Source organism: Dama dama, chromosome 33 (genome assembly GCF_033118175.1).
Source record: "Dama dama isolate Ldn47 chromosome 33, ASM3311817v1, whole genome shotgun sequence".
NCBI lineage: Eukaryota > Metazoa > Chordata > Mammalia > Artiodactyla > Cervidae > Dama > Dama dama.
In genome coordinates, this window is record NC_083713.1 from 25,740,322 (window position 1) to 25,762,857 (window position 22,536).

Below are 22,536 nucleotides of genomic sequence, written 5' to 3' on the forward strand. Positions count from 1 at the left end.
CCTGGGTGGGGGCTCCAGTTCTGTAGAAGAACTCAAAAGACATTGTTATGCATATTTCTTTGAATAAGAACCAGGACGCGTCTCAAGGCTGTACCACCATTTGATTGTTTTCCCTCTGTTTCTGTATTTTTTCTGTTCCCTGATTAGCAATTGTTTGAATCTACCCTTTGGAACTCAGGGAAGGTCAAGGAGGCTGAATAAAGCCTATATTTTACAGTACAGCAGGTCTGTACTCCAGAGTCGCCACCCCACAGAGTCCTGCTCAGCTTTAATTTAGGGAACAGGGCAACTATGACTGTGATAATCTCTTGTCAAAATGGGGCATAGGACTGCCTCAGCCTGGAGAAGAGACACTGAATTGGAAGTATTCCTGAGTTCCAAGTCCTAGATTTGAGCCTTGTATGATTAAAATCTCAATCCCTTGGTCTGCCATTTTGTTGTAACATACCCAGTTAGTAGTAGCTAGAGTAGGGATAACTGGAGTTTTAATAGACAAAATAAATCTCTTTCTTTTAGAAGAATAGGCCTGAAACCCAGTCTGGACCTGGCACTTCAGGGAGACTTGTAGCCAGGTGGCCAGTTGCCTAGTTTTATAAAAAGTAAGGTAGAAGTTACTAGCTTCCAGCAGACATTGTTTTGAGAATGGTGGCATCTAAGCCTGACACGACTCAGAAAACTCAAGTGTTTAGCAATACAATGTCTAATCTGAAATTACACCCATAGTAACACCTGGTTATTTCTCAGGATGTCTGAACCATAGCTGAGTACTCTATTTTGACTTTTAATTGTAAAATTTTTCCTTAATAGCCAAAACAGATGGCACCATTAATGATGTCAGTGTTTCTCTAGGTATGAGAAGATGCAAGAATTGGGACTCATAAAATCTCCTGAAAAGATCTAACTATCTGAAGGCCTGTTCTGCCAGTTTTTCCCAGAGCACGGAGCGCCTCATTCTTGATCTTCACCCTGAACTCCTTTCAGGGCCGTTGAAAGTCAGCAGTTGCAGTGGCCCTGATATAATCTCTGTAGATGTAGATGGCAAGTGTCAATCTTCAGTTGGCAGAGCCCCTTTTTGCTCATAAACTTGACCATGATTTTGAGGGGGGCATTTCATGACCATTTTATCCCACGGTGCTGAGAATGTCCATTCTCAGGTTTGGCAAATATTTTGTTGACAGGCCACTCAATGTGCTGTTACTGGACTAGGCCATAAAACAGTATCCAAAATTCTCTGGACCACCTGTCTTACTAGCCTCTTGGTCCAGGAAGTTTTTTATTTCTGTAACTGAACTGACCATGTTTCCTTTGTTGATCTGACTGCCAGGAAACTAACCTTTATTTTCAGTTTTCCTGTTTTATTGTGTTATTTGTATAAGTTGCCTCATGATGATAAGAAGTTAATATTGTGCTTCCAGGGAGAATTTTTTCGTAATTTTAGGATATTCAGAAAATTTACCTAAACCATTGTCTGGTGTGTTTATTAGTAGGATATAATGTAGCTCCTCATTTCTAACTTAATTTTGTTCATGTGAATCAGATACTGTATAACACTGATTATTTGCCAGTAATACTTAAGTATTAATTTAAATATTTATACTTAATTGTAATAATTTGCTTTAAATTTATTATTACCAAATAGTTCCACATTAAGATATGAGCAGATCAATTATGTCTAATTCTGGGAAATTATATTTAAAAACTTTGCACCTACAATGAGAATGTCTTGGTCTTCTAATATGTAAGAATGAGCTATAGTCACTGTTTTTCTCTTATCAAACTCAATCTGTCTTTAATGATTCCTGTGATACCTTCTATCTAAAATAATTGATCCTTTATGTTTGAAAACATCTCATTTTGGAAATATAATCTAATTGGTAATTTTAATTAAATTAATTTGCTATAAATGTGTTTATTGTTCTGTGGGTATACCATTGCTTTCTGTTTATAATATTTCTTAGTATTTGTTCATTTTTGTGATACTGTTATCTGATAATTTGAGTAAATCCCAGCTGAATTATGTTGCCACATTATGTCTTCAAAAGGGCATAAAGTCAGTACACATGCTTCAGTAATATCTGGTTGTTTTACCCTTATGTTTCCAGTTGGCAATTTGAAATTATGGCTTCAACTGCACTTTAAATATGTGATAATAGCATGTGTTTCTAATAAGGGCCAGCACCATTTTGTTCAGATAGTGTGAATGGTTGTCACTCACATATGACAAATGCACCTTCATCTGCTTCTTTGATAGCCCCCTAAAAACCATACCCTCAAATCAGGCCGATGAAATTAGCTGCTGTGTAAATTGTGTGTCTGAGTGGTTCATTATCTAATCACCGTCAGGACCACAGTGATAAAGTAGATTGAAGCAGGAAAGAGGTCTGCCAGATGATTTCACACACACACACCCCCCCCCCCCCCCCCCCCCCGCCAAATCCAGTTTCCCTTGGAAACCCTAATAGTGCAGTTTAGAACTTCAGACTCTCATGCCTGGAATACAGTTTCTTTTAATGTACCAAACCTGAAAATACCGGTAGTTCTGGAGCATAATTTTCTTTCTGTAAAAATCATAATTTTATTTATTTCAATCCGTTTTTGAAATTTTGAGGCTCTTGAATTATTATGTTACTGATAGTGCCCTAAATAATATGAAATCAGAAAAAAAAATACTCTGTCTTACTTGTAAGAATTCAGAATAATTTGAGTAAATTGTTAACCTTTTAGGAATCTTGACTCACTCTAATAATGACCTTCTGTGTTATTTGTTTATTGAATTGCTTTGCTTTAATTTATTGTAGGTGCTTTTGAAGATGATGATATCACACATGTTGAAGGAAGTGTAGATCCTGTTCGAGATATAGAAATAATACATGAAGAGCTTCAGCTTAAAGATGAGGAAATGATTGGGCCCATTATAGATAAACTAGAGAAAGTGGCTGTGAGAGGAGGAGATAAAAAACTAAAACCTGAATATGTAAGTAAAATTTATAGCTTCTGTAGATATTTGAGTTCATTTTCTTTGATTAATTTTTTAAAATAAAGCACATATAACATCTAATATTATTATGGAATTTTAGGATTCAAGAATCATTTCTCTTTCTTTTTTTTTAACTTTTACTAAAGCAGCAAATACTTTTAAAGAGAAAAATGTAACAAGAAAAAAGCATTCTCCCTATTATTTATAATTCCCCATCGTTGTTTATAATTGGTATTTATAGTTCCCCATTGTCTTTTTTTCTTTAATTTTTTAAAAATTTATTTTTTTAACTGAAGGACAATTGTTTTACAGAATTTTGTTGTTTTCTGTCAAATATCAACATGAACCAGTCATAGGTGTACATATATTCCCTCTCTTAGAATGATTCAAGGATCATTTCTGTTCAAACATTGTTGAAAAACTTTGTTTTCTCTTGGCAACAAAGGATCATTGTGATAGACTGGTTAAGTATTCTTAGCAAGCCATATTTAGCACTAATACTGAGTATTTATGTGGCTACTATTAATTAGTAGCCTCAAGTTTTAATGTTAGAAAGTTAAGTTGCTCAGTCGTGTCCGACTCTTTGTGACCCTGTGGACTGTAGCCTACCAGGCTCCTCTGTCCATGGCATTTTCCAGGAAAGAATACTGGAGTGGGTTGCCATTTCCTTCTCTAGGGGATCTTCCCAACCCAGGGATCAAACCCAGGTCTCCCACATTGTAGGCAGACGCTTTACCGTCTGACTGCTGCTACTGCTAAGTCACTTCAGTCGTGTCTGACTCTGTGCGACCCCATCCCTGGGATTCTCCAGGCAAGAACACTGGAGTGGGTTGCCATTTCCTTCTCCAACGCATAAAAGTGATAAGTGAAAGTGAAGTCGCTCAGTCGTGTCCGACTCTTCACGACCCCATGGACTGTAGCCTACCAGGCTCCTCCGTCCATGGGATTTTCCAGGCAAGAGTACTGGAGTGGGGTGCCATTGCCTTCTCCGTTACCATCTGAGCCACCAGGGAAAATCTTTAATGTTGGAGATGCGGAATTTTCTGATGAAAATTTGCCAAACTTAACTAAATGAATATGAGTTTTGTGGATTTGAAGAAGTGGTTTATATAAGGAATTGATCTTCCATAGCAATTGACTGAATGAATGCACTATTAAAGTAGACAAATAATTTTAACATTTTATGCAGTGAAAACACATGTCATTGTCTTTAATATTCAAATATGTTCTTTATCACGTTATTGTGAATACTTTTTAGTAATATTCTAATCAATGTTTCAAAATTGGTTTTGAAGCTTTTAGTTGAAATACAAAAAAATTGTCTTTTACCATAAAAAAGCAGCTTAATTTTGTATTTTCTCATTTATTAACATCTTCCATAAACTGTTCTTGCTTTTTATGGCTTTTTTATTATAGGAAATTTTCTTTCTTTTTAACTTTTCATGTGATTTTAATATGCCTATTTTTTATTTTCCCATTTTTAGAAGCTTATTATCTTTTCTTTTTGTTTTCTCATTTATTTTTAATAAGTTTGGCAAACACACAGTTGATTAGGGAACTCTAATAGGAAGAAATCAATTACAGAATCTAAACATAGGCACACTACCAATAAATTATGGTTGAAAGTGCCTGGTCTTAAAGCAGAGAGACCTGTGTTGTGCTACTCATTTCTTGATAGTTTGGAGCAAGCCCAAGTCATTTGACTTTTCTTGACATCATGGTTATTTCACTTTTTCCCTATGCAAATAGAGTGGAGAAAGGAAAGCAATTTGTCTGTGGAAATTATACAAGATATAGGACAGAAAAGGGGATTTCACATATGGATAAAGATATTCCTTTCTGAAAAGGGGAAAAATCGTATGAAAGATACTGGGATTGAAGGCAATTCCTTTGCCCCAAATAGCATGATTTTCTGATTAGAATAAAGCTGAGCAGTCATCCCTTAGTTAACTGATGCTTTCTGACATTCTTATCTCTTGCAGAAGCAATAACTGTCTGAAAAATAAAATTTGTTGATCTTGCTTTTACTTATACATGGGGAAAAGAGACATCACATTCTTCTGAAATTCTTGGGCTACCATTTCCTGGCCTTTCTTCTTGAAGAAAATTAGAACATTAGAAAAATTAGAACATCTATTCCTTCTTATTTCCAAACACTGAGATTATTTCATCATTTTCTTTCCTCAGACTTAGCTGCTTCAGAATAAAGTATAGATTTGTGTTTCTCAGCTTTCTTTCTGATTATCATTGTCCCTAAGGAAAATTTAAATTAATTAAATTTCTTCCTAATGAGAGAAATTAAGTACTAATGAGTAAGAATTTGTTGGATAGAGTTGAGCTTTGAAGGGCCACAAAGTATTTTAATAACCAAGTTTTTTTTCTTTTTCATGCCCAAGAGTCAGTTTTTGCCTCTCTAGGAGTAGTATTACCCCTATTGTGCATTTATGGGGCTTCCCTGGTGGCTTAGTGGTAAAGAACCCGCTGCAACAAGATCCTTAGAAATTCTAACACATAATTATTTTCTGTAACCCAAGATATATGGAAGCCAAGAGAGTATTAAATAAGGTAAAAAGTTTCTTGTGATTTAGTCTGTAAGTCATGTCTGAGTCTTTTGTGACCCCATGGACTGTAGCCCACAAGGCTCCTCTGTCCCTGGGATTTCTCAAGCAGGAATACTGGAGTGGGTTGCCATTTACTTCTCCAAAGGATCTTTTCAACCCAAGGATTGAACCTGAGTCTCATTCATTGTCAGGTGGGTTCTTTATCACTGAACCACCAAGGAAGCCCCAATAGTTTCCTAGGGCTGCCATAACAATTATCACAAACTAGATGGCTTAAAATAATAGAAATGTATTCTTTCACAGTTCAAGAGGCTAGAAGTCTGAAATCAAGGTGCCAGCAGGGCCGTGTTCCCTTGAAACTCTCGGACGGGAGAGTCCTTTCTTGCTTTTTCAGTTTTTGGTAGCCCCAAGCATTCCTTGGCATGTGGTGGTATAACTTCAGTCTCTGCCTCCATCTTCACATGGCCACCTTCCCCTGTGTCTCTGTCCAAGTTTCCCTCTTCTTATAAGTGAAAGTGTTAGTCACTCAGTCATGTCTGATTCTTTGTGACCGTATGGACTGTAGCCTGCCGGGCTTCTCTGTCCATGAGGTTTCCCAGGGAAGAATACTGGAGTGGGTAGCCATTTCCTTCTCCAGGGCACCTTCCCGACCCAGAGATTGAACCCAGATTTCCTGCATTGTAGGCGGATTCTTTACCTTATGAGCCCCCGGGGTAGCTCCTTATAAGGATACCAGTTATAATCAGTTTAAGAGCCCACCCTACACCAGATAGGCATCTTTACCTAATTTCCATAACACTACACTCTGAGGGATACAGATTTCAACCTATCTTTTGAGGACACATTAAAACCTTTAACACCAGAGACATCAAGATCAAGATTGATTTTAAAGTTTATATACATTCTATTGGGCTTCCCTGGTAGCTCAACTGGTAAAGAACCCACCTGCAATGCAGGAGACCCCGGTTCGATTCCTGGGTCAGGAAGATCCGCTGGAGACGGGATAGGCTACCCACTCCAGTATTCTTGGTCCCTGGTGGCTCAGATGGTAAAGAATCCACCTGCAGTGTGGGAGACCTGGGTTCAATCCCTGGGTTGGGAAGATCCCCTAGAGAAAGGCATGGCAACCCACTCCAGTATTCCTGCCTAGAAAATTCCATGGGCAGTGGAGCCTGGTGGGCTACAGTCCATGGGGTCATAAAGTCAGACACGACTGAGCAACTAAGCACAGTGCAGCACACACATGTTAGTTTGAAAGACAAAATTTGGAAATGAAGGTAGAAAGCTTTAAGGATCATTTTATTTTGTATTGACTAATTATTTGGGAATCATGATACTTAAGATATTTATAAAACTAACAGTTATCTGATTAAACCACTAAATAAGGCAACCAGGAATTGTAAATAATCTGTTTTTCTTGTCAGGTCTCTCTGAATTAAATAATTAATGTCCCCCAAACATATAGCTATTAGCAGATTTCTTCTCATTATTCTTAGGGCAGTTTTTAAAGTTAATTTTTACCTAACTTAAAAAACATTAAATGGGAAAGATTAGAGATCTCTTCAAGAAAATTAGAGATACCAAAGGAACATTTCATGCAAAGATGGGCACAATAAAGGACAGAAATGGGAAGGACCTGACAGAAGCAGAAGAGATTAAGAAGAGGTGGCAAGAATATACAGAAGGACTACGCAGAAAAGGTCTTAATGACCCAGATAACCACGATGGTGTGGTCACAAACCTAGAGGCAGACATCCTGGAGTGTGAAATCAAGTGGGCCTTAGGAAGCATTCCTACAAACAAATCTAGTGGAGGTTATAGAATTCCAGCTAAGCTGTTAAAAATCCTAAAAGACTATGCTGTTAACGTGCTGTACTCAATATGCCAGCAAATTTGGTAAACTCAGCAGTGGCCACAGGACTGGAAAAGTTCAGTTTTCATTCCAACCCCAAAGAAAGGCAATGCCAAATAATGCTGAAACTGCTGCACAGTTGTCCTCAATTCACATGCTAGCAAGGTAATGCTCAAAATCCTTCGAGCTAGGCTTCAACAATACATGAACCGAGAACTTCCGGATGTATAAACTGGATTTAGAAAAGGCAGAGAAACCAGAGATCAAATTGCCAACATATGTTGAATGATCGAAAAAGCAAGAGAATTCCAGAAAAACATCTACTTCTGCTTCATTGACTATGCTAAAGCCTTTGACTATGTGGCTTACAGCATACTGTGGAAAATTCTTACAGAAATGGGAATACCAGACCACCTTACTGCCTCCTGAGAAACCTGTATGCAGGTCAAGAAGCAACAGTTAGAACTGGACATGGAACAACAGACCATCTCAAAATTGGGAAAGCTGTACGTCAAGGCTATATATTGTTATCCTGTTTAATTTAACTTCTATGCAGAGTAGATCAAGCGAAATGCCAGGCTGGATGAAGCACAAGCTAGAATCAAGATTGCCAGGAGAAATATTAATAACCTCAGATACATAGATGACACTATCCTTATGGCAGAAAGCAAAGAGGAAAGAGCCTCTTGATGAAAGTGAAAGAGGAGAGTGAAAAAGCTGGCTTAAAACGCAACATTCAGAGAACTAAGATCATGGCATCCAGTCCCATCACTTCATGGCAAATAGATGAGGAAACAATGGAAACAGGGACAGAGTTTCTTTTCCTGGGCTCCAAAAATCACTGCAGACAGTGACTGCAGCTATGAAATTAAAAGACACATTTGCTGCTTGGGAGAAAACCTGTAACAAACCTTTGCAGCATATTAAAAAGCAGAGGCATTACTTTGCTGACACAGTCGAATTGTCAAAGCTATGGTTTTTCCAGTAGCCACTGTACATTATGTACAGTAGCCATTGTACATAAGAGTCAGACCATAAAGAAGGTTGCACAATGAAGAATTGATGCTTTTGAACTGTGGTGTTAGAGAAGCCTCTTGAGGGTCCCTTGGACAGCAAGGGGATCAAACCAGTCAGTCCTAGAGGAAATCAACCCTGAATTTTCTTTCAAAGGACTAATGCTGAAGCTGAAGCTCCAATGCTTTGACTACCTGATGCAAAGAGCCGACTCACTAAAAAAGACCCTGGTGCTAGGAAAGATTGAAGGCAAAAGGAGAAGAGGATGGCAGAGGATAAGATGGTTAGATAGCATCACCAATTCAGTGGACATGAATTTGAGCAAACTCAAGGAGACATTGGAGGGCAGAGGAGGCTGGCATACTGCAGTCCATAGGGTCACAAAGAGTCAGACACGACTTGAGTTGACTCACTGGAAAAGACCCTGATGCTGGGAGGGATTGGGGGCAGGAGGAGAAGGGGACAACAGAGGATGAGATGGCTGGATGGCATCACCGACTCGATGGGCATGAGTTTGAGTAAACTCCGGGAGCTGGTGATGGACAGGGAGGCCTGGCGTGCTGCGATTCATGGGGTCGCAAAGAGTCGGACACAACTGAGCGACTGAACTGAACTACAGTTCTAAGACTAAATGTTGAAAAAACTAGGATCATGGCATCCGGCTTAATTACCACATGGCAAATAGAAGGGGAAATGGCGGAAGTAGTGACAGATTCCCTCTTCTTGGGCTCCACAGTCACTTTAGATGGTGACTGAAGCCATGGAATCAGAGGACAGCTGCTTCTTGGCAGGAAAGTGATAGCAAACCTAGGCAGTGTGTTGAAAAGCAGAGACATTACTCTGCCGATAAAGTCCATATAGTCAGGGCTGTGGTCTTCCCAGTGGTCATGTACAGTTGTGAGAGCTGGACTGTAAAGAAGGCAGAATGCCCCAAAATTGATGCCTTTGAACTCTGGTGCTGGAGAAGACTCCTGAAAGTCCCTTGGACAGCTGGGAGATCAAATCAGTCAATTTTAAGGGAGATCAACCCTAAATATTCACTGGAAGGATTGATGCTGAAGCTAAAGATACAGTATTTTGGTCATCTGATGCGAACAGACAACTCATTGGAAAAGTCCCTGATGCTGGGAAAGATTGAGGGCAGAAGGAGAAGAGGGCGTCAGAGGAAGAGATGGTTGGACGGCATCACCGATGCAATGAACATGAACCTGAACAAACTCCGGGAGTTGGTGATAGACAGGGAAGCCTGGTGTGCTGCAGTCCATGGGGTCACAAAGAGTCAGGAACGACTGGGCAACTGAACAACAACTACAGCTCTACCCTTTTGCTGTTTCTTCACCTCCGTTTCCTAGTCACCTTTAGACATAGCCTGAAGCAGAAGTTTCTTACTTTAAAAAAAATTTTTTTTATTGTGGTAAACTACACATGAAATAAAATTTAGCCACTTTACTCATTTTAAGCATACAATTTAGCAGCATTAAGTACATTCGCAGTGTTGTATGACTATCACCACTGTCTATTTCCATAATTTTTCATCATCCCAAATTGAAACTCTGTATCCCTTAAATAATAACATACCATTTCCCCCTCCTCCTAGCTCCTTGTAACCTCTGTTCTACTTCCTTTCTCTGTGAATTTTCCTGTTCTTGGTACCTCATGTAAGTGAAACTGTACGATTTTTGTCTTTTTGTGTCTGGCTTATAGGTCCTCAGTGGTCACTTATTTATTTGAAGACATCAGTTGGGAAGTGCAAAGCTGTTTAAGACTAGCAGGATAACACAAAGAATGTCTTGGGTCAAGGCTCACAAGGATTAAACTCATATGAGACCAAATGAATACTTTAGAATCATCAGTTTATATACCCTGAGGGGAATGAACTCTCATAAGAACTGATGTTATGGTACACATTGTATAGACATACTTTCCTGAATAAACTTATGCCTGTCCACTTTCTCCTTGCTGTTGCCAATGGCACACAGATGGAGAAAATTGTTTTTGGACATACTACTATCTCCATAAACTCATCATTACCAACCTGAACTGGATTGTCATCGATACCTAGCTTTCCTAGTTGCTCTCCTGGTTGCTCTCTTTTAAAAAGACTCAAATCTATAATCATGATGGAATATCTTAATACTTCTTTTAGTAATTGATACAACAAGCAGACAAAATTTTAGTAAGAATATAGATGATTTAAACAATATGATTAAGGAGTTTGACCCAGTTGACATATAGAAGACTGCACCTAACAACCACCAGTGTACCCTGTTGTCAGATACCAATGAAATGTTTGCCAAAATTGTCCTTACTATTAGCCATACATCAAATGATGAAGTTTCAGATGATTGAAATCATAAAGAACATATTATCTGATCATTATGGAATTAAAAGTAGCAGTCAGTAATGAAAAGATTGCTGGAATAGTTCTAAATATTTGGGAGTTAAACAGTACACTTCTTTTTAAAAAATAATTTTATTTATTTATTTATTTTTGGTGTTGATGGGTCTTTTCTGCTGCATGAGCTTTCCTCTAGTTGCGGTGAAGGGGAGCTGCTCTAATTGCAGTGCACGGGATTCTTATTGCAGTGGCTTCATTTATTGCAGAGCACAGGCTCTAAGATGCTTGGGCTTCAGTAGTTGCAGCTCCTGGACTCTAGAGCACAGGCTTAATAGTTGTGGCACACAGGCTTCATTGCTCCACGGCATGTGGGATTCTCCAGGACCAGGGATCAGACCCACGTCTCTTACATTGGCAGCAGGTGGATTCTTTACCACCTAGCTACAGGGAGGCCTTAAACAGTACACTTCTAAAAGATTACATTTTAAGGAAAAACTCATAATGGAAATGTTTTAATCCTGTGATAATGAAAATAACAATATTTCAAAATTTGTATTTTTTTCTGATATATATAGATTTTATAAATTTATAGTCTCAAATGTATACATCCAAAATAAGAAAGAGTAACGTCAGTATTCTCAAAGTATCCATCTAAAGGAGTTAGAAAAGAACTCAAAGTAGATGACAGAAACAGTAGATGAGAGCAGACATTAATAATATAGAAAAGAAACATGTAATCAAGAGGCTTAAAAAGGTCCAGTTGCTTCTTTGAAACACTAATAAAATTGATAACTTCTTAGCAAGACTGGTGAAAGAGTGAAAAAGGAAACACAAAACCAGTACTAGACATGAAAGAGAAGTTTTACTATAGATCCAACAGACATTAAAATGCTAATAAGATATTATAAGCAACTTATGACAGTTATTTGAAAAATATATGAAATGAACAAGTATCTTTAAAGACTACTTAACAAAGTTAATGTAAAGAGAAATAAAAATCTCATTAGTCCTGTATCTATTGAAGAAATTGAACTCGTAATTTAAAACCCTATTTAAAGAAAACTCTGGCCCAGGTGACTTCTCTATACAATGAAGTCTCACACACATTCTTCTAGATAATAGTAAAAGAGAGAAAACTAACTGGTTTTATGAGGTCAGAAGAATCCTGATACCCAAACCATACACTATAAGAAAGAAAAGTTAAAGACAAATCTCTTTCATGAACATAAATGCACAATCTTAAATAAAAATATTAATGGACTGAATCTAGTAATAGATATTAACAATAATTAGATATGACTAAAATTCTAGGAATGCAAAGCAGGTTGATATTAAAGATTAAAGTAACAGAATAAAGGGGAAAATTCATGATTGTCTTTAAACTTTGAAAAAAGGATTTGATAATATTTGACTGCTCATGATTTAAAAAAAAAAAAAGACCTCTAGAGGGTAATCTCCTTAACCTGAGAAAGAGTATCTACAAAAAAGAAACGTACATAACCAGTTATACTTAACGGTGAAATACTGAAAGCTTTACCCCTCATATCGGGAACAAAACCAGTCATGCTTACTATCACTGCTTCTATTCAGTCTTGTATTAGATAAAAGTGATTATTATTATTCACAGACAGCATGCCATGTGTTTAGAGAACATGACAGAATTTGGGATATAAACCATTGGAATTAGTATATGAAGTCATCTGGATTGTTGAATATAAGGTCAATATAAAAAATGACTTATATTTAATAATACAGAACTTGAAATGTTTTTAAAAAGATGCCAGTTGTAGTGACATTTTTAAAATGCAGATCAGTTCAGTTCAGTTGCTCAGTCATGTCCGACTCTTTGCGACCCCATGGACTGCAGCACGCCAGGCTTTCCTGTCCATCACCAACTCCCAGAGCTTGCTCAAACTCATGTCCATCAAGTTGGTGATGCCATCCAGCTGTCTCTCTCATCCTCTGTCGTCCCCTTCTCCTCCTGCCTTCAGTCTTTCCCAGCATTAGGGTCTTTTCCAGTGAGTCACTTCTTTGCATCAGGTGGCCAAAGTATTGGAGCTTCAGCCTCAGCATCAGTCCTTCCAATAAATATTCAGGACTGATATCCTTTAGGATTGACTGGTTTGATCTTGAAGTTCAAGGGACTCTCAAGAGACTTCTCCATCTCTTGGAAGTTATAATAAAGTTTCTACACAAAACTATAAAGCCTTTATTTAGAGAAATAAATGAATGAATGGAAGGTTATACCAGTTTTGTTTTGATTGGAAGACTTGATATTTTAAAGATGTCATATCTCTCTAAAATTGATCTGTAGATTCAACAGATCCTGGTCAAAGTCATGTCATGTTGTTTTAGAAATTGACAACTACATTTTACATGGAAATGCAAAGGTCACCAAATAAGCAAAGCAATCTCAAAGAACAAAGATGGAGGCAAATTTGTGTAATCAACCTTATATCAAGACTATTACAAATCTGCAGTGATTAAGACAGGCAACGATAGACAAATTGACTGATGGAAGAGAATGGGTATACAGACACAAATTTGCAGTAGAGATGGCACTGCAGAGTAATGGAGAAATACTTTTACTAAGAAGTGGTGTTGGGGGCCTCCCCTGGTGGCTCAGTGGTAAAGAATATTCCCACCAATGCAGGATACCCAGGTCCAGTCCCTGGTCCTGGAGAATCCCACATGCTGTGGAACAACCAAGCTTTTGTGCCACAACTATTGAACCTGTGCTCTAGAGCCCACAAGCTACAACTACTGAAGCCCAAACACCCTACAGCCTGTTCTGCATAAGAGAAGCCCATGCACTGCAATTAGAGACTAGCCCTGCTCTCGGCAATGAGAAAAAAACCCGTGCAACAACAAAGGCCCTGCATGGCTAAAAATAAATAAATTAAAAAGAAAAAGAAAAAAACTGTTGGAACAGTTGGATATCTTTGTGGGAGAGAAAGTAAGTTCTCACCCACCTCACACTATACTCAAAAGGCAAAGTTTACAGAGTAAAAAGTGAAATTTATAGAACAAAACATCTATAATATTGATATAACATAGAATATTTTATGACCTTAGAATAAACAAATATTTTTTTAAACCAGAAACAAAAAACAGTAATCATAAAGGAAAAGATTTTTAGAGTGGGCTACATTAAAATTAGGACTTTTACTAAACAATTTGAAAAGGTAAACTTGCCAATACAGGAAATGCAAGAGACTCAGGTTAGATCCATGGGTCAGGAAGATCTCTTGGAATAGGAAATGGCAACCCACTCCAGTATTCTTGCCTGGAAAATTCCATGGAGAGAGGAGCCTGGGGGGCTACAGTCCATGGGGTCTCAAAGAGTTGGACACAATTGAGTGACTCAGAGCACACACACACGCAGAGTGAAAGAACTTATTTGTGGTACTTAGTAAAGAACATGTCTACAGAGTATGCAAAGAGCTGTAAATAAATAAGAAAAAGGCAGCACAATAGAAAAACAGGTAAAAGATGTGAAAAAGTACTTCATAAAAGAGGAAGTCCCCCATTAATCATTTGGGAAATACAAATTCAGACTGCAGTGAGATAGTATACACTTAGCATAAATTGGCTTCCCTGGTGGCTCAGATGGTAAAGAATGTCTACAATGCAGGGGACCCAGGTTCGATCCCTGGGACAGGAAGATCCCCTGGAGGAGGGCATGGCAACCCACTCCAGTATTCTTGCCTGGAGAATCCCATGGACAGAGGAACCTGGTGGGCTACAGTCCATACAGTCTATGGGGTTGCAAAGAGTCGGACACAACTGAGTGACTAACACTTTCACACTTTCACCATAAATTTTCACACTTTTACCATAAGAAAACTGACAGTCCGAGTGTTGGAGGGAATGAAAAGCAAATGGAATTCTCAGACAGTGTTGATGTGAGTGTAAATTAGTACATCTGCTTCTGAAAACTGATTAGCAATGTATAGTAAGTTAGAGTAAACCTGTGACCTAAAACTGTCCTAGGTATATGCTCAAGAGAAATGCATGCATAAATTTACTAAAATACATGTACAAGAATGTTAATAGCAGCTTCATTTGTAATAGGTTTAAAGTATAAACAACCTAAGTGTCTTATCAATAGTATAGATAAATTGAGGTTATATTCCTAAAATGGAATATTATGTGGCAAAGAAAAAAAAACACCACAGCTTATTTAAAAGTGTGGATGAATTTCACAAACAATGTTGAAGGAAAGAAGCTGGACCCAAACAATACTTACTGTATGATTTTATTTTCATAAATTTTAATAACGAGCCAGCTTGTGATGCAAAAAAGCCAGGAAGTGATTATCTCTGGAGAGGAGTGGAACATGGTGATTACATTGCTAATAATATTCTGCGTGTTGGTCAGGTGGTAGTTACATGCATCTGCTTATTCTGTGATACTTCATCAAGCTGTGCACTTATGTATGTTACACTGAGTTTATGTTATGCTTCAGTATAACCCCTGTTCAAGTTTGGCCTCCAAGCCACTGATTATATTCTGCCATATAAGGTGAATCTTCAACTTGGATTTTTATTTTCCTACTTAGATTTTGGCTTCCTTAAAAATCTATCTTAGTTCATCAGCACTCTTGACACCTTTTCCATTTTTTCTAACCTCACACTATTCTCTCTTTATGGCCTCATGCTTCTATTTCATAGATGCTCTATTTTTTTGCATTCTACCAAGTATGCAAAATGATTCATTAAGAGGGTGTTCTGTGTATGTGATTGTCTTCCTCTTCCTTTATGACTCTCCTTATTCAGTAACCATTTCATTAAAATCAGATTTGTGGGCTTTTCCTGTTCGCTTTGTCCTTCCTTGAACATGGTAAAGTCCACTCAGACTAATATATGGGAATCATAGGAGTAGTTGCCATCTTTGTGAAAAGTGAAGGTGTTAGTCGTTCAGTCATGTGACCCCATGTACTGCAGCCCACCAGGCTCCTCTGTCCATGGAATTCTCCAGGCAAGAATACTGGAGTGGGTTGGCCATTCCTTTCTCCAGAGGATCTTCCCAACCCAGGGACTGAACTCAGATTTCCTGCATTGCAGGCAGATTCTCTTACCATCTGAGCCACCAGGGAAGCCCTGTTGTCTTCCTAGTAATGGTCAAATCTTCTGCTGAGATCTATACCTCAAAAATGAATTGGTTTCCATCACAGTTGCTACTTTGTAGTCAACAGGATTCAGGGACATTGCTCTTATAAGTTTACACTATTCGTTTAAGTGAATCACATAACTGAAAACCAACATCTGCCAGAGTACATTGTATCAGGTTATTGCTAGAGTTAATCTATCATTTTAATTCTTAGAGGACATTCCCCACCCCTTAGCAGCATTCATCTAGTAGAGCAACAAATACTTAATATTCTGATTCAGTTCAGTCACTCAGTCGTGTCCGACTCTTTGCAACCCCATGGACTGCAGCACGCCAGGCCTCCCTGTCCATCACCAACTCCCGGAGTCCACACAAACCCATGTCCATTGAATCAGTGATGCCATCCAACCATCTCATCCCCTGTCGTCCCCTTCTCCTCCTGCCCTCAATCTTTCCCAGCATCAGGGTCTTTTCAAATGAGTCAGCTCTTTGCATCAGGTGGCCAAAGTATTGGAGTTTCAGCTTCAACATCAGTCCTTCTAATGAACACCCAGGACTGATCTCCTTTAGGATGGACTGGTTGGATCTCCTTGCAGTCCAAGGGACTCTCGAGTCTTCTCTAACACCACACTTCAAAAGCATCAATTCTTCGGTGCTCAGCTTTCTTTATAGTCCAACTCTTAACATCCATACATGACCACTGGAAAAACGATAGCCTTAACTAGACGGACCTTTGTTGACAAAGTAAAGTCTCTGCTTTTTAATATGCTGTCTAGGTTGGTCATAACTTTCCTTCCAAGGAGTAAGCATCTTTTAATTTCATGGCAGCAATCACCATCTGCAGTGATTTTGGAGCCCTCCAAAATAAAGTCAGCCACTGTTTCCACTGTTTCCCCATCTATTTACCTTGAAGTGATGGGACCGGGATTGGAATGAAAACTGACCTTTTCCAGTCCTGTGGCCACTGCTGAGTTTTCCAGATTTGCTGGCATATTGAGTGCAGCACTTTCACAGCATCATCTTTTAGGATTTGAAATAGCTCAACTGGAATTCCATCACCTCCACTAGCTTTGTTTGTAGTGATGCTTCCTAAGGCCCACTTGACTTCACATTCCAGGATGTCTTGCTCTAGGTGAATGTGATTATCTGGGTCATGAAGATCTTTTTTGTATAGTTCTTCTGTGTATTCTTGCCACCTCTTCTTAATCTCTTCTGCTTCTGTTAGGTCCATACCATTTCTGTCCTTTATTGAGCCCATCTTTGCATGAAGTGTTCCCTTGGTATCTCTAATTTTCTTGAAGAGATCTCTAGTTTTCCCCATTCTATTGTTTTCCTCTATTTCTTTGCACTGATCGCTGAGGAATGCTTTCTTATCTCTCCTTGCTATTCTTTGGAACTCTGCATTCAAATGGGTATATCTATCCTTTTCTTTGTTTTTCGCTTCTCTTCTTTTCACAGCTATTTGTAAGGCCTCCTCAGATAGCCATTTTGCTTTTTTGCATTTCTTTTTCTTGGGGATGATCTTGATTCCTGTCTCCTGTACGATGTCATGAACCTCTGTCCATAGTTCATCAGGCACTCTGTCTATTAGATCTAGTCCCTTAAATCTATTTCTCACTTTCACTGTATAATCATAAGGGATTTTATTTAGGTCATACCTGAATGGTCTAGTGGTTTTCCCCACTTTCTTCAATTTAAGTCTGAATTTGCCTATAAGGAGTTCATAATCTGAGCCACAGTCAGCTCCCAGTCTTGTTTTTGCTGACTGTATAGAGCTTCTCCATCTTCGGCTGCAGAGAATATAATCAGTCTGATTTTGGTGTTGACCATCTGGTGATGTCCACGTGTTGAGTCTTCTCTTACGTTGCTGGAAGAGGGTGTTTGCTATGACCAGTGCGTTCTCTTGGCAGAACTCTATTAGCCTTTGCGTTGCTTCATTCTGTACTCCAAGGCCAAATTTGCCTGTTACTCCAGGTGTTTCCTGACTTCCTACTTTTGCATTCCAGTCTGCTGTAGTGAAAAGGACATCTTTTTTGGGTGTTAGTTCTAAAAGGTCTTGTAGGTCTTCATAGAACCGTTCAACTTCAGCTTCTTCAGCATTACTGGTCGGGGCATAGGCTTGGAACCGTGACTCAAGCAGATGCTAAATTTCAACTTAGAATACGATAGCATTCTGTTTCATGATGAAAGTGTAGATTGGACTTTCCTCAGTTTGGGATGTTTAAAGGGAATACTTGGTTGGAGCAGGAGGAACCTGTGTTAGTGGACTTCTAACCAGACTACTTTGAGCTGGAGGCCTTTTCCCCATTCTTTTGGTCTGAGTGCATTGTTGGCTGTGTGTGTTAAAGCCACCCAGCCAGCATAGGTCAGCTCATTTGGTTATTAGCCTCAGGTTTTAGGATAGTGGGTTTGGCTAGAGACAAGTACCAGGCTTGGAATCTGTCATTATTGCAGAGTAAGAGTGAGTCACCTTGATAAACTGCCAAAGCTACCTAGTTAGCCATCAAATTTGAGGATTAGAGAGGGTGAGCAGAAGATAGATCAAGTCCTCCCTTCCCCCTCACCCTGTGAATATACCTTTTTTTTTTTTCTCCAATTTTAAAGATAGTATTTATTGGTTAAAAATAAATAAAATATCATTGTAGTTTTTAAGAAGAAGGCAGAAAAGGAAAATCTCTCTGGAATCTTCCTGATTTCTATTGCTACCAATTTGATAAGACATCTGTCCAGTTTCATTTAATGAGTACATTTATTTATATGTATTATATATAGTTTCAGAACCACAAATGTAATCACATTATGCCATTTTGCCATAAATAATAATACTTAATATCTGTGGAATGTTTACTGCGTGCCTGAAAGTTGGGGTCCTCCTGGCTGTGCTGGCCTCAGGCCCCTTTCTCTGCCCTGAGTCAGTTCTGCTCCATGAAATCCAGACCTTCCCCCACCTCAAGAGTTCTCACTCACACACATACACACACACATGTGCTTTGTGAGGATCTGCGGCCTGACAGGTCATGTGGCTGGAATAGGCAGATGGGGTATTCACACATCAGAGGCCCATGGGCACACCTGACCTTTACATTCGTTTTGTCATTTAATCCTCACAATCATCGTATGTTGAATTGGCATTACTATCCCAATTTTACAGAAACAAACAGGTTCAGGTTTAGCAGCTGTCCTAAAGTTGCACAGCTAGAAAGTGGCAGAGCCAAGACTTGAACCCAAATCTGTTTGACAATATCCATATTCTTAACTTCTTTCCTTTGTTCTGAATCTGCTTTTTTTTAACTTAGCAGTGTATTTTGAACATTTTTCCTTGCATGAAAACTGTTCTATAAATGTCCCATAATTTGTTAATAAATCTCCAGTTAATGTGTTTTAGGTTGTTTTTAATCTTTACCTTTTTGTGCTAGTATCAAACTGTTCTAATTATTGTAGCTTTATGGTTTATTTAAATATATAGTAAAACTAGCTTTTTTTTTTTCCATTCATTTTTATTAGTTGGAGGCTAATTACTTTACAATATTGTAGTGGTTTTTGTCATACATTTGACATGAATCAGCCATGGATTTACATGTATTCCCCATCCCGATCCCCTCTCCCACCTCCCTCTCTACCCGATCCCTCTGGGTCTTCCCAGTGCACCATGCCTGAGCACTTGTCTCATGCATTCAACCTGGGCTGGTGATCTGTTTCACCCTAGATAATATACATGTTTCGATGCTGTTCTCTCGAAACATCCCACCCTCACCTTCTCCCACAGAGTCCAAAAGTCTGTTCTGTACATCTGTGTCTTTTTCTGTAAAACTAGCTTTTAATACTTATTTTTCTCTGTGCCGTGCTTAGTCGCTCAGTCATTCCAACTCTTTGCGACCCCATGGACTGTAGCCTGCCAGGCTCCTCTGTCCATGGGGATTCTCCAGGCAAGAAAACTGGAGTGGGTTGCCATGCCCTCCTCCAGGCGATCTTCACAACCCAGGGATCGAACCCAGGTCTCCCACATTACAGGCAGATTCTTTACCATCTGAACCACTAGGGAAGCCCAAAACTTAACTCTCAAGCAGTTCATTTTCTAGAATAATGATATATTTAATTTGTAATGTTCTTCAACAACCCTATTATGATTTTAACTGTAATTGTGTTAGATAAACTTTATGGTAGCTAGAATTTAAATCAGGATGGTTTTGATAAGAATAGATGAATTTTGAGTGCAGAGTCTGGCTGAAGCAAGTTTTAGGTCAGTATCCTGGATTGCAAATCTGGGAGTCCGTGAACCTAGAACATATACTTAATTGACTGCAGTTGGGGCCTTGGAGTATTGCCATGGAGTCACTCATAACCATGGTTCTTGGATTTGTGGATTGTGAATCCTTTTTAAAAGCATTTGGAAGATGTGTGCCGTTATCCTTCAAAGGTACATAAACATAGAACTTTAATACAATTTCAGGATATTAGGAAACTCCTGAAATCCATTTATGGATCATGAACTAATAATTTCTGCTTTGGGAACTAAAGAATACAAAATAGAGTAGTCAAATAGTCGGAAAAATCTAGTTAGGGGTTATATAACATAACTTGGTTCAGTTGCTAAGTCCTGTCTGACTCTTTGCGACCCCATGGACTATAGCCTGCCAGGCTCCTCTGTCCATAGGTTATGGTAGTGTCTGCAAAGAAAATAATACTTTTGTGGTACATGGATTGATAATCAGATATTGTAACCAACTAGTAAGAATACTGAATTTTCCTGATGACACTGGAATGAGGATGAGGACATTGAATAACAGCCTTGGAATGCCTAGGCTAACCAAGGAGTAATTACAGAGAATTCCATGGACAGAGGAACCTGGCAGGCTGCAATACATGGGGTCACAAGAGTCGGACACGACTGAGTGACTAACACTTCCACTTCCGAGGAAGACAAACAAGCCAGGGTGGTTGGACAGAAAGTGAATTTTTGAGTCACTTAGACCTGAATCTGTATCTCAGGTCTGCCCCTTACTGGCAATCAGAATTTAGGCAAGTCACATACCCTTTCTGAGTGTAAATATATTACAACTGCTATTAACAATGACAGTAATAAACTACACCAAGAACATAGAGCCTTTCTGAAGTGTAAATATTAGGCTATTGTTAATAAGAAGAGTCAGGGCAGAAGAGCAAAGTGTTCAGGGTGAATTTGGATTTTTTTTTTTTTTTTGGTAGTTAAAGCATAGTTCAGCAAAAGCTAGTCCTTATAGAATGTTAAGACTAGAGGCCTGAATTGAGATTTCACTAAGAAAGCCAGTATTATTGGTAATCATCAGAAATTTAAGAAAAGGACTAACGAGCAATTATTCCAGTTGGAGAAGATGTGTGCTTTAAAGGAGTACCCAAGAGACTGTATTGCCATTTTGTAGATCATTAGTATTTTTTAGTAATCGTAATAGCAAGGACAACTCACATTTCTTGAGAACTTACTCTGCCAAGACCTATATTAAACACCTTATATACATTTTGAACTTTACAACAACCCCTAGGAGGTAGATAGCATCTTTATCTGCAATTTATCAATGAAGCAGTAGGTTATAGACTGGTGAGTGGTGGATCTAGGATTTATTCCCGCATTTAAGCATTAAATGGTTACCTCAAGTTAGTATACTGATGTTTTTTCCATATAACCAAAAAAGTTCAAATGAGTAGGAATTTTTTCATAATCTTCACCATGTACAGAATTTATTTTGAAAATGGGGAATTTGTTAAGGTTATCAGAACTGCCCTCTTCCTACATCTGTATTTCCGTGTAACAATGTTCACTAAAGAAATACAAAATTCTAAAGTGACTTCTGATGCATCAAGCATTAGTATTTTTATTTAATGTTTTTATTGTGGTCTGAAGTATGTATTCTTATAGATTACTTTTTCAGTTAACTGCATTCAATTAAAGGAATATTGATCTAAACATAATTATTAATATGTGTGTGTATATATTAAAGCATAAGAAAAAATTCAGTCAATCCATTAAATATTTTATGCACATAAGTTCAGATGTTTTCTTTCATTTGATCAGAAGTTTGTCAGATAAGAAACATAACATCTTTAGTTTTGCTAAAACTAAAAATTAATTTTTACTGTAAGAACTATGCAGTTTGGTACTATATCATGTAAGATAATCTCATCTGAGAGCAATCTATTTTTTATTTGTCTTAAGTAAAACTGACATCTTAGTAATCTAAGGTGTCTTTTCTTGGCTGTTAAATCTTTTGTGGGGATATTTAAGAGAGTGTTGAGTTTAAAATAAATATTTTAAATCTTAAAGTATTTTTGCATTCAGCTGTTTAAAAACTTGGTTATAATCTATAAATTTTTCTAAGAAGATTTGAACGTGGCTTTAGTGAATATACTGCTTTAGAACTTGAATTATGTGTTCATTTTCTTTATCTAAACTGTGAGTGCTCCTTGTTTGTAATATAATATGTTAGTGAGAAGGAGGGAAAAAAACTAGTGCCAAAAAGATTTTGTGATAAGATCTCTATGTCTGAAGTCATGGTCTAGTTAATTTAAAAGGAAAGTGAAATTCTGAAATTCCTTCACTAGCAATCAGCATTTATTGAGACCCTTTGGATTCGTAAAAATATTTATGGTTACAAAAGTATTTTACACTTTTTATATGATTAAGATTTAATTTCCTTCCTTATTTTTG

At 38.1% G+C, this 22,536-nt stretch overlaps 1 protein-coding gene across 2 annotated transcripts in view; it reads left to right on the top strand.

The window, feature by feature from the left end:
- OLA1 (Obg like ATPase 1) overlaps positions 1-22,536 on the top strand; it is a 156,203-nt gene that overhangs the window by 85,947 nt on the left and 47,720 nt on the right. For both annotated transcript variants that reach the window (XM_061135793.1, XM_061135794.1), the window contains exon 5: positions 2,799-2,974. In XM_061135793.1, the coding sequence (XP_060991776.1) occupies positions 2,799-2,974 (176 nt within the window). The remainder of the gene's footprint in view (positions 1-2,798; positions 2,975-22,536) is intronic.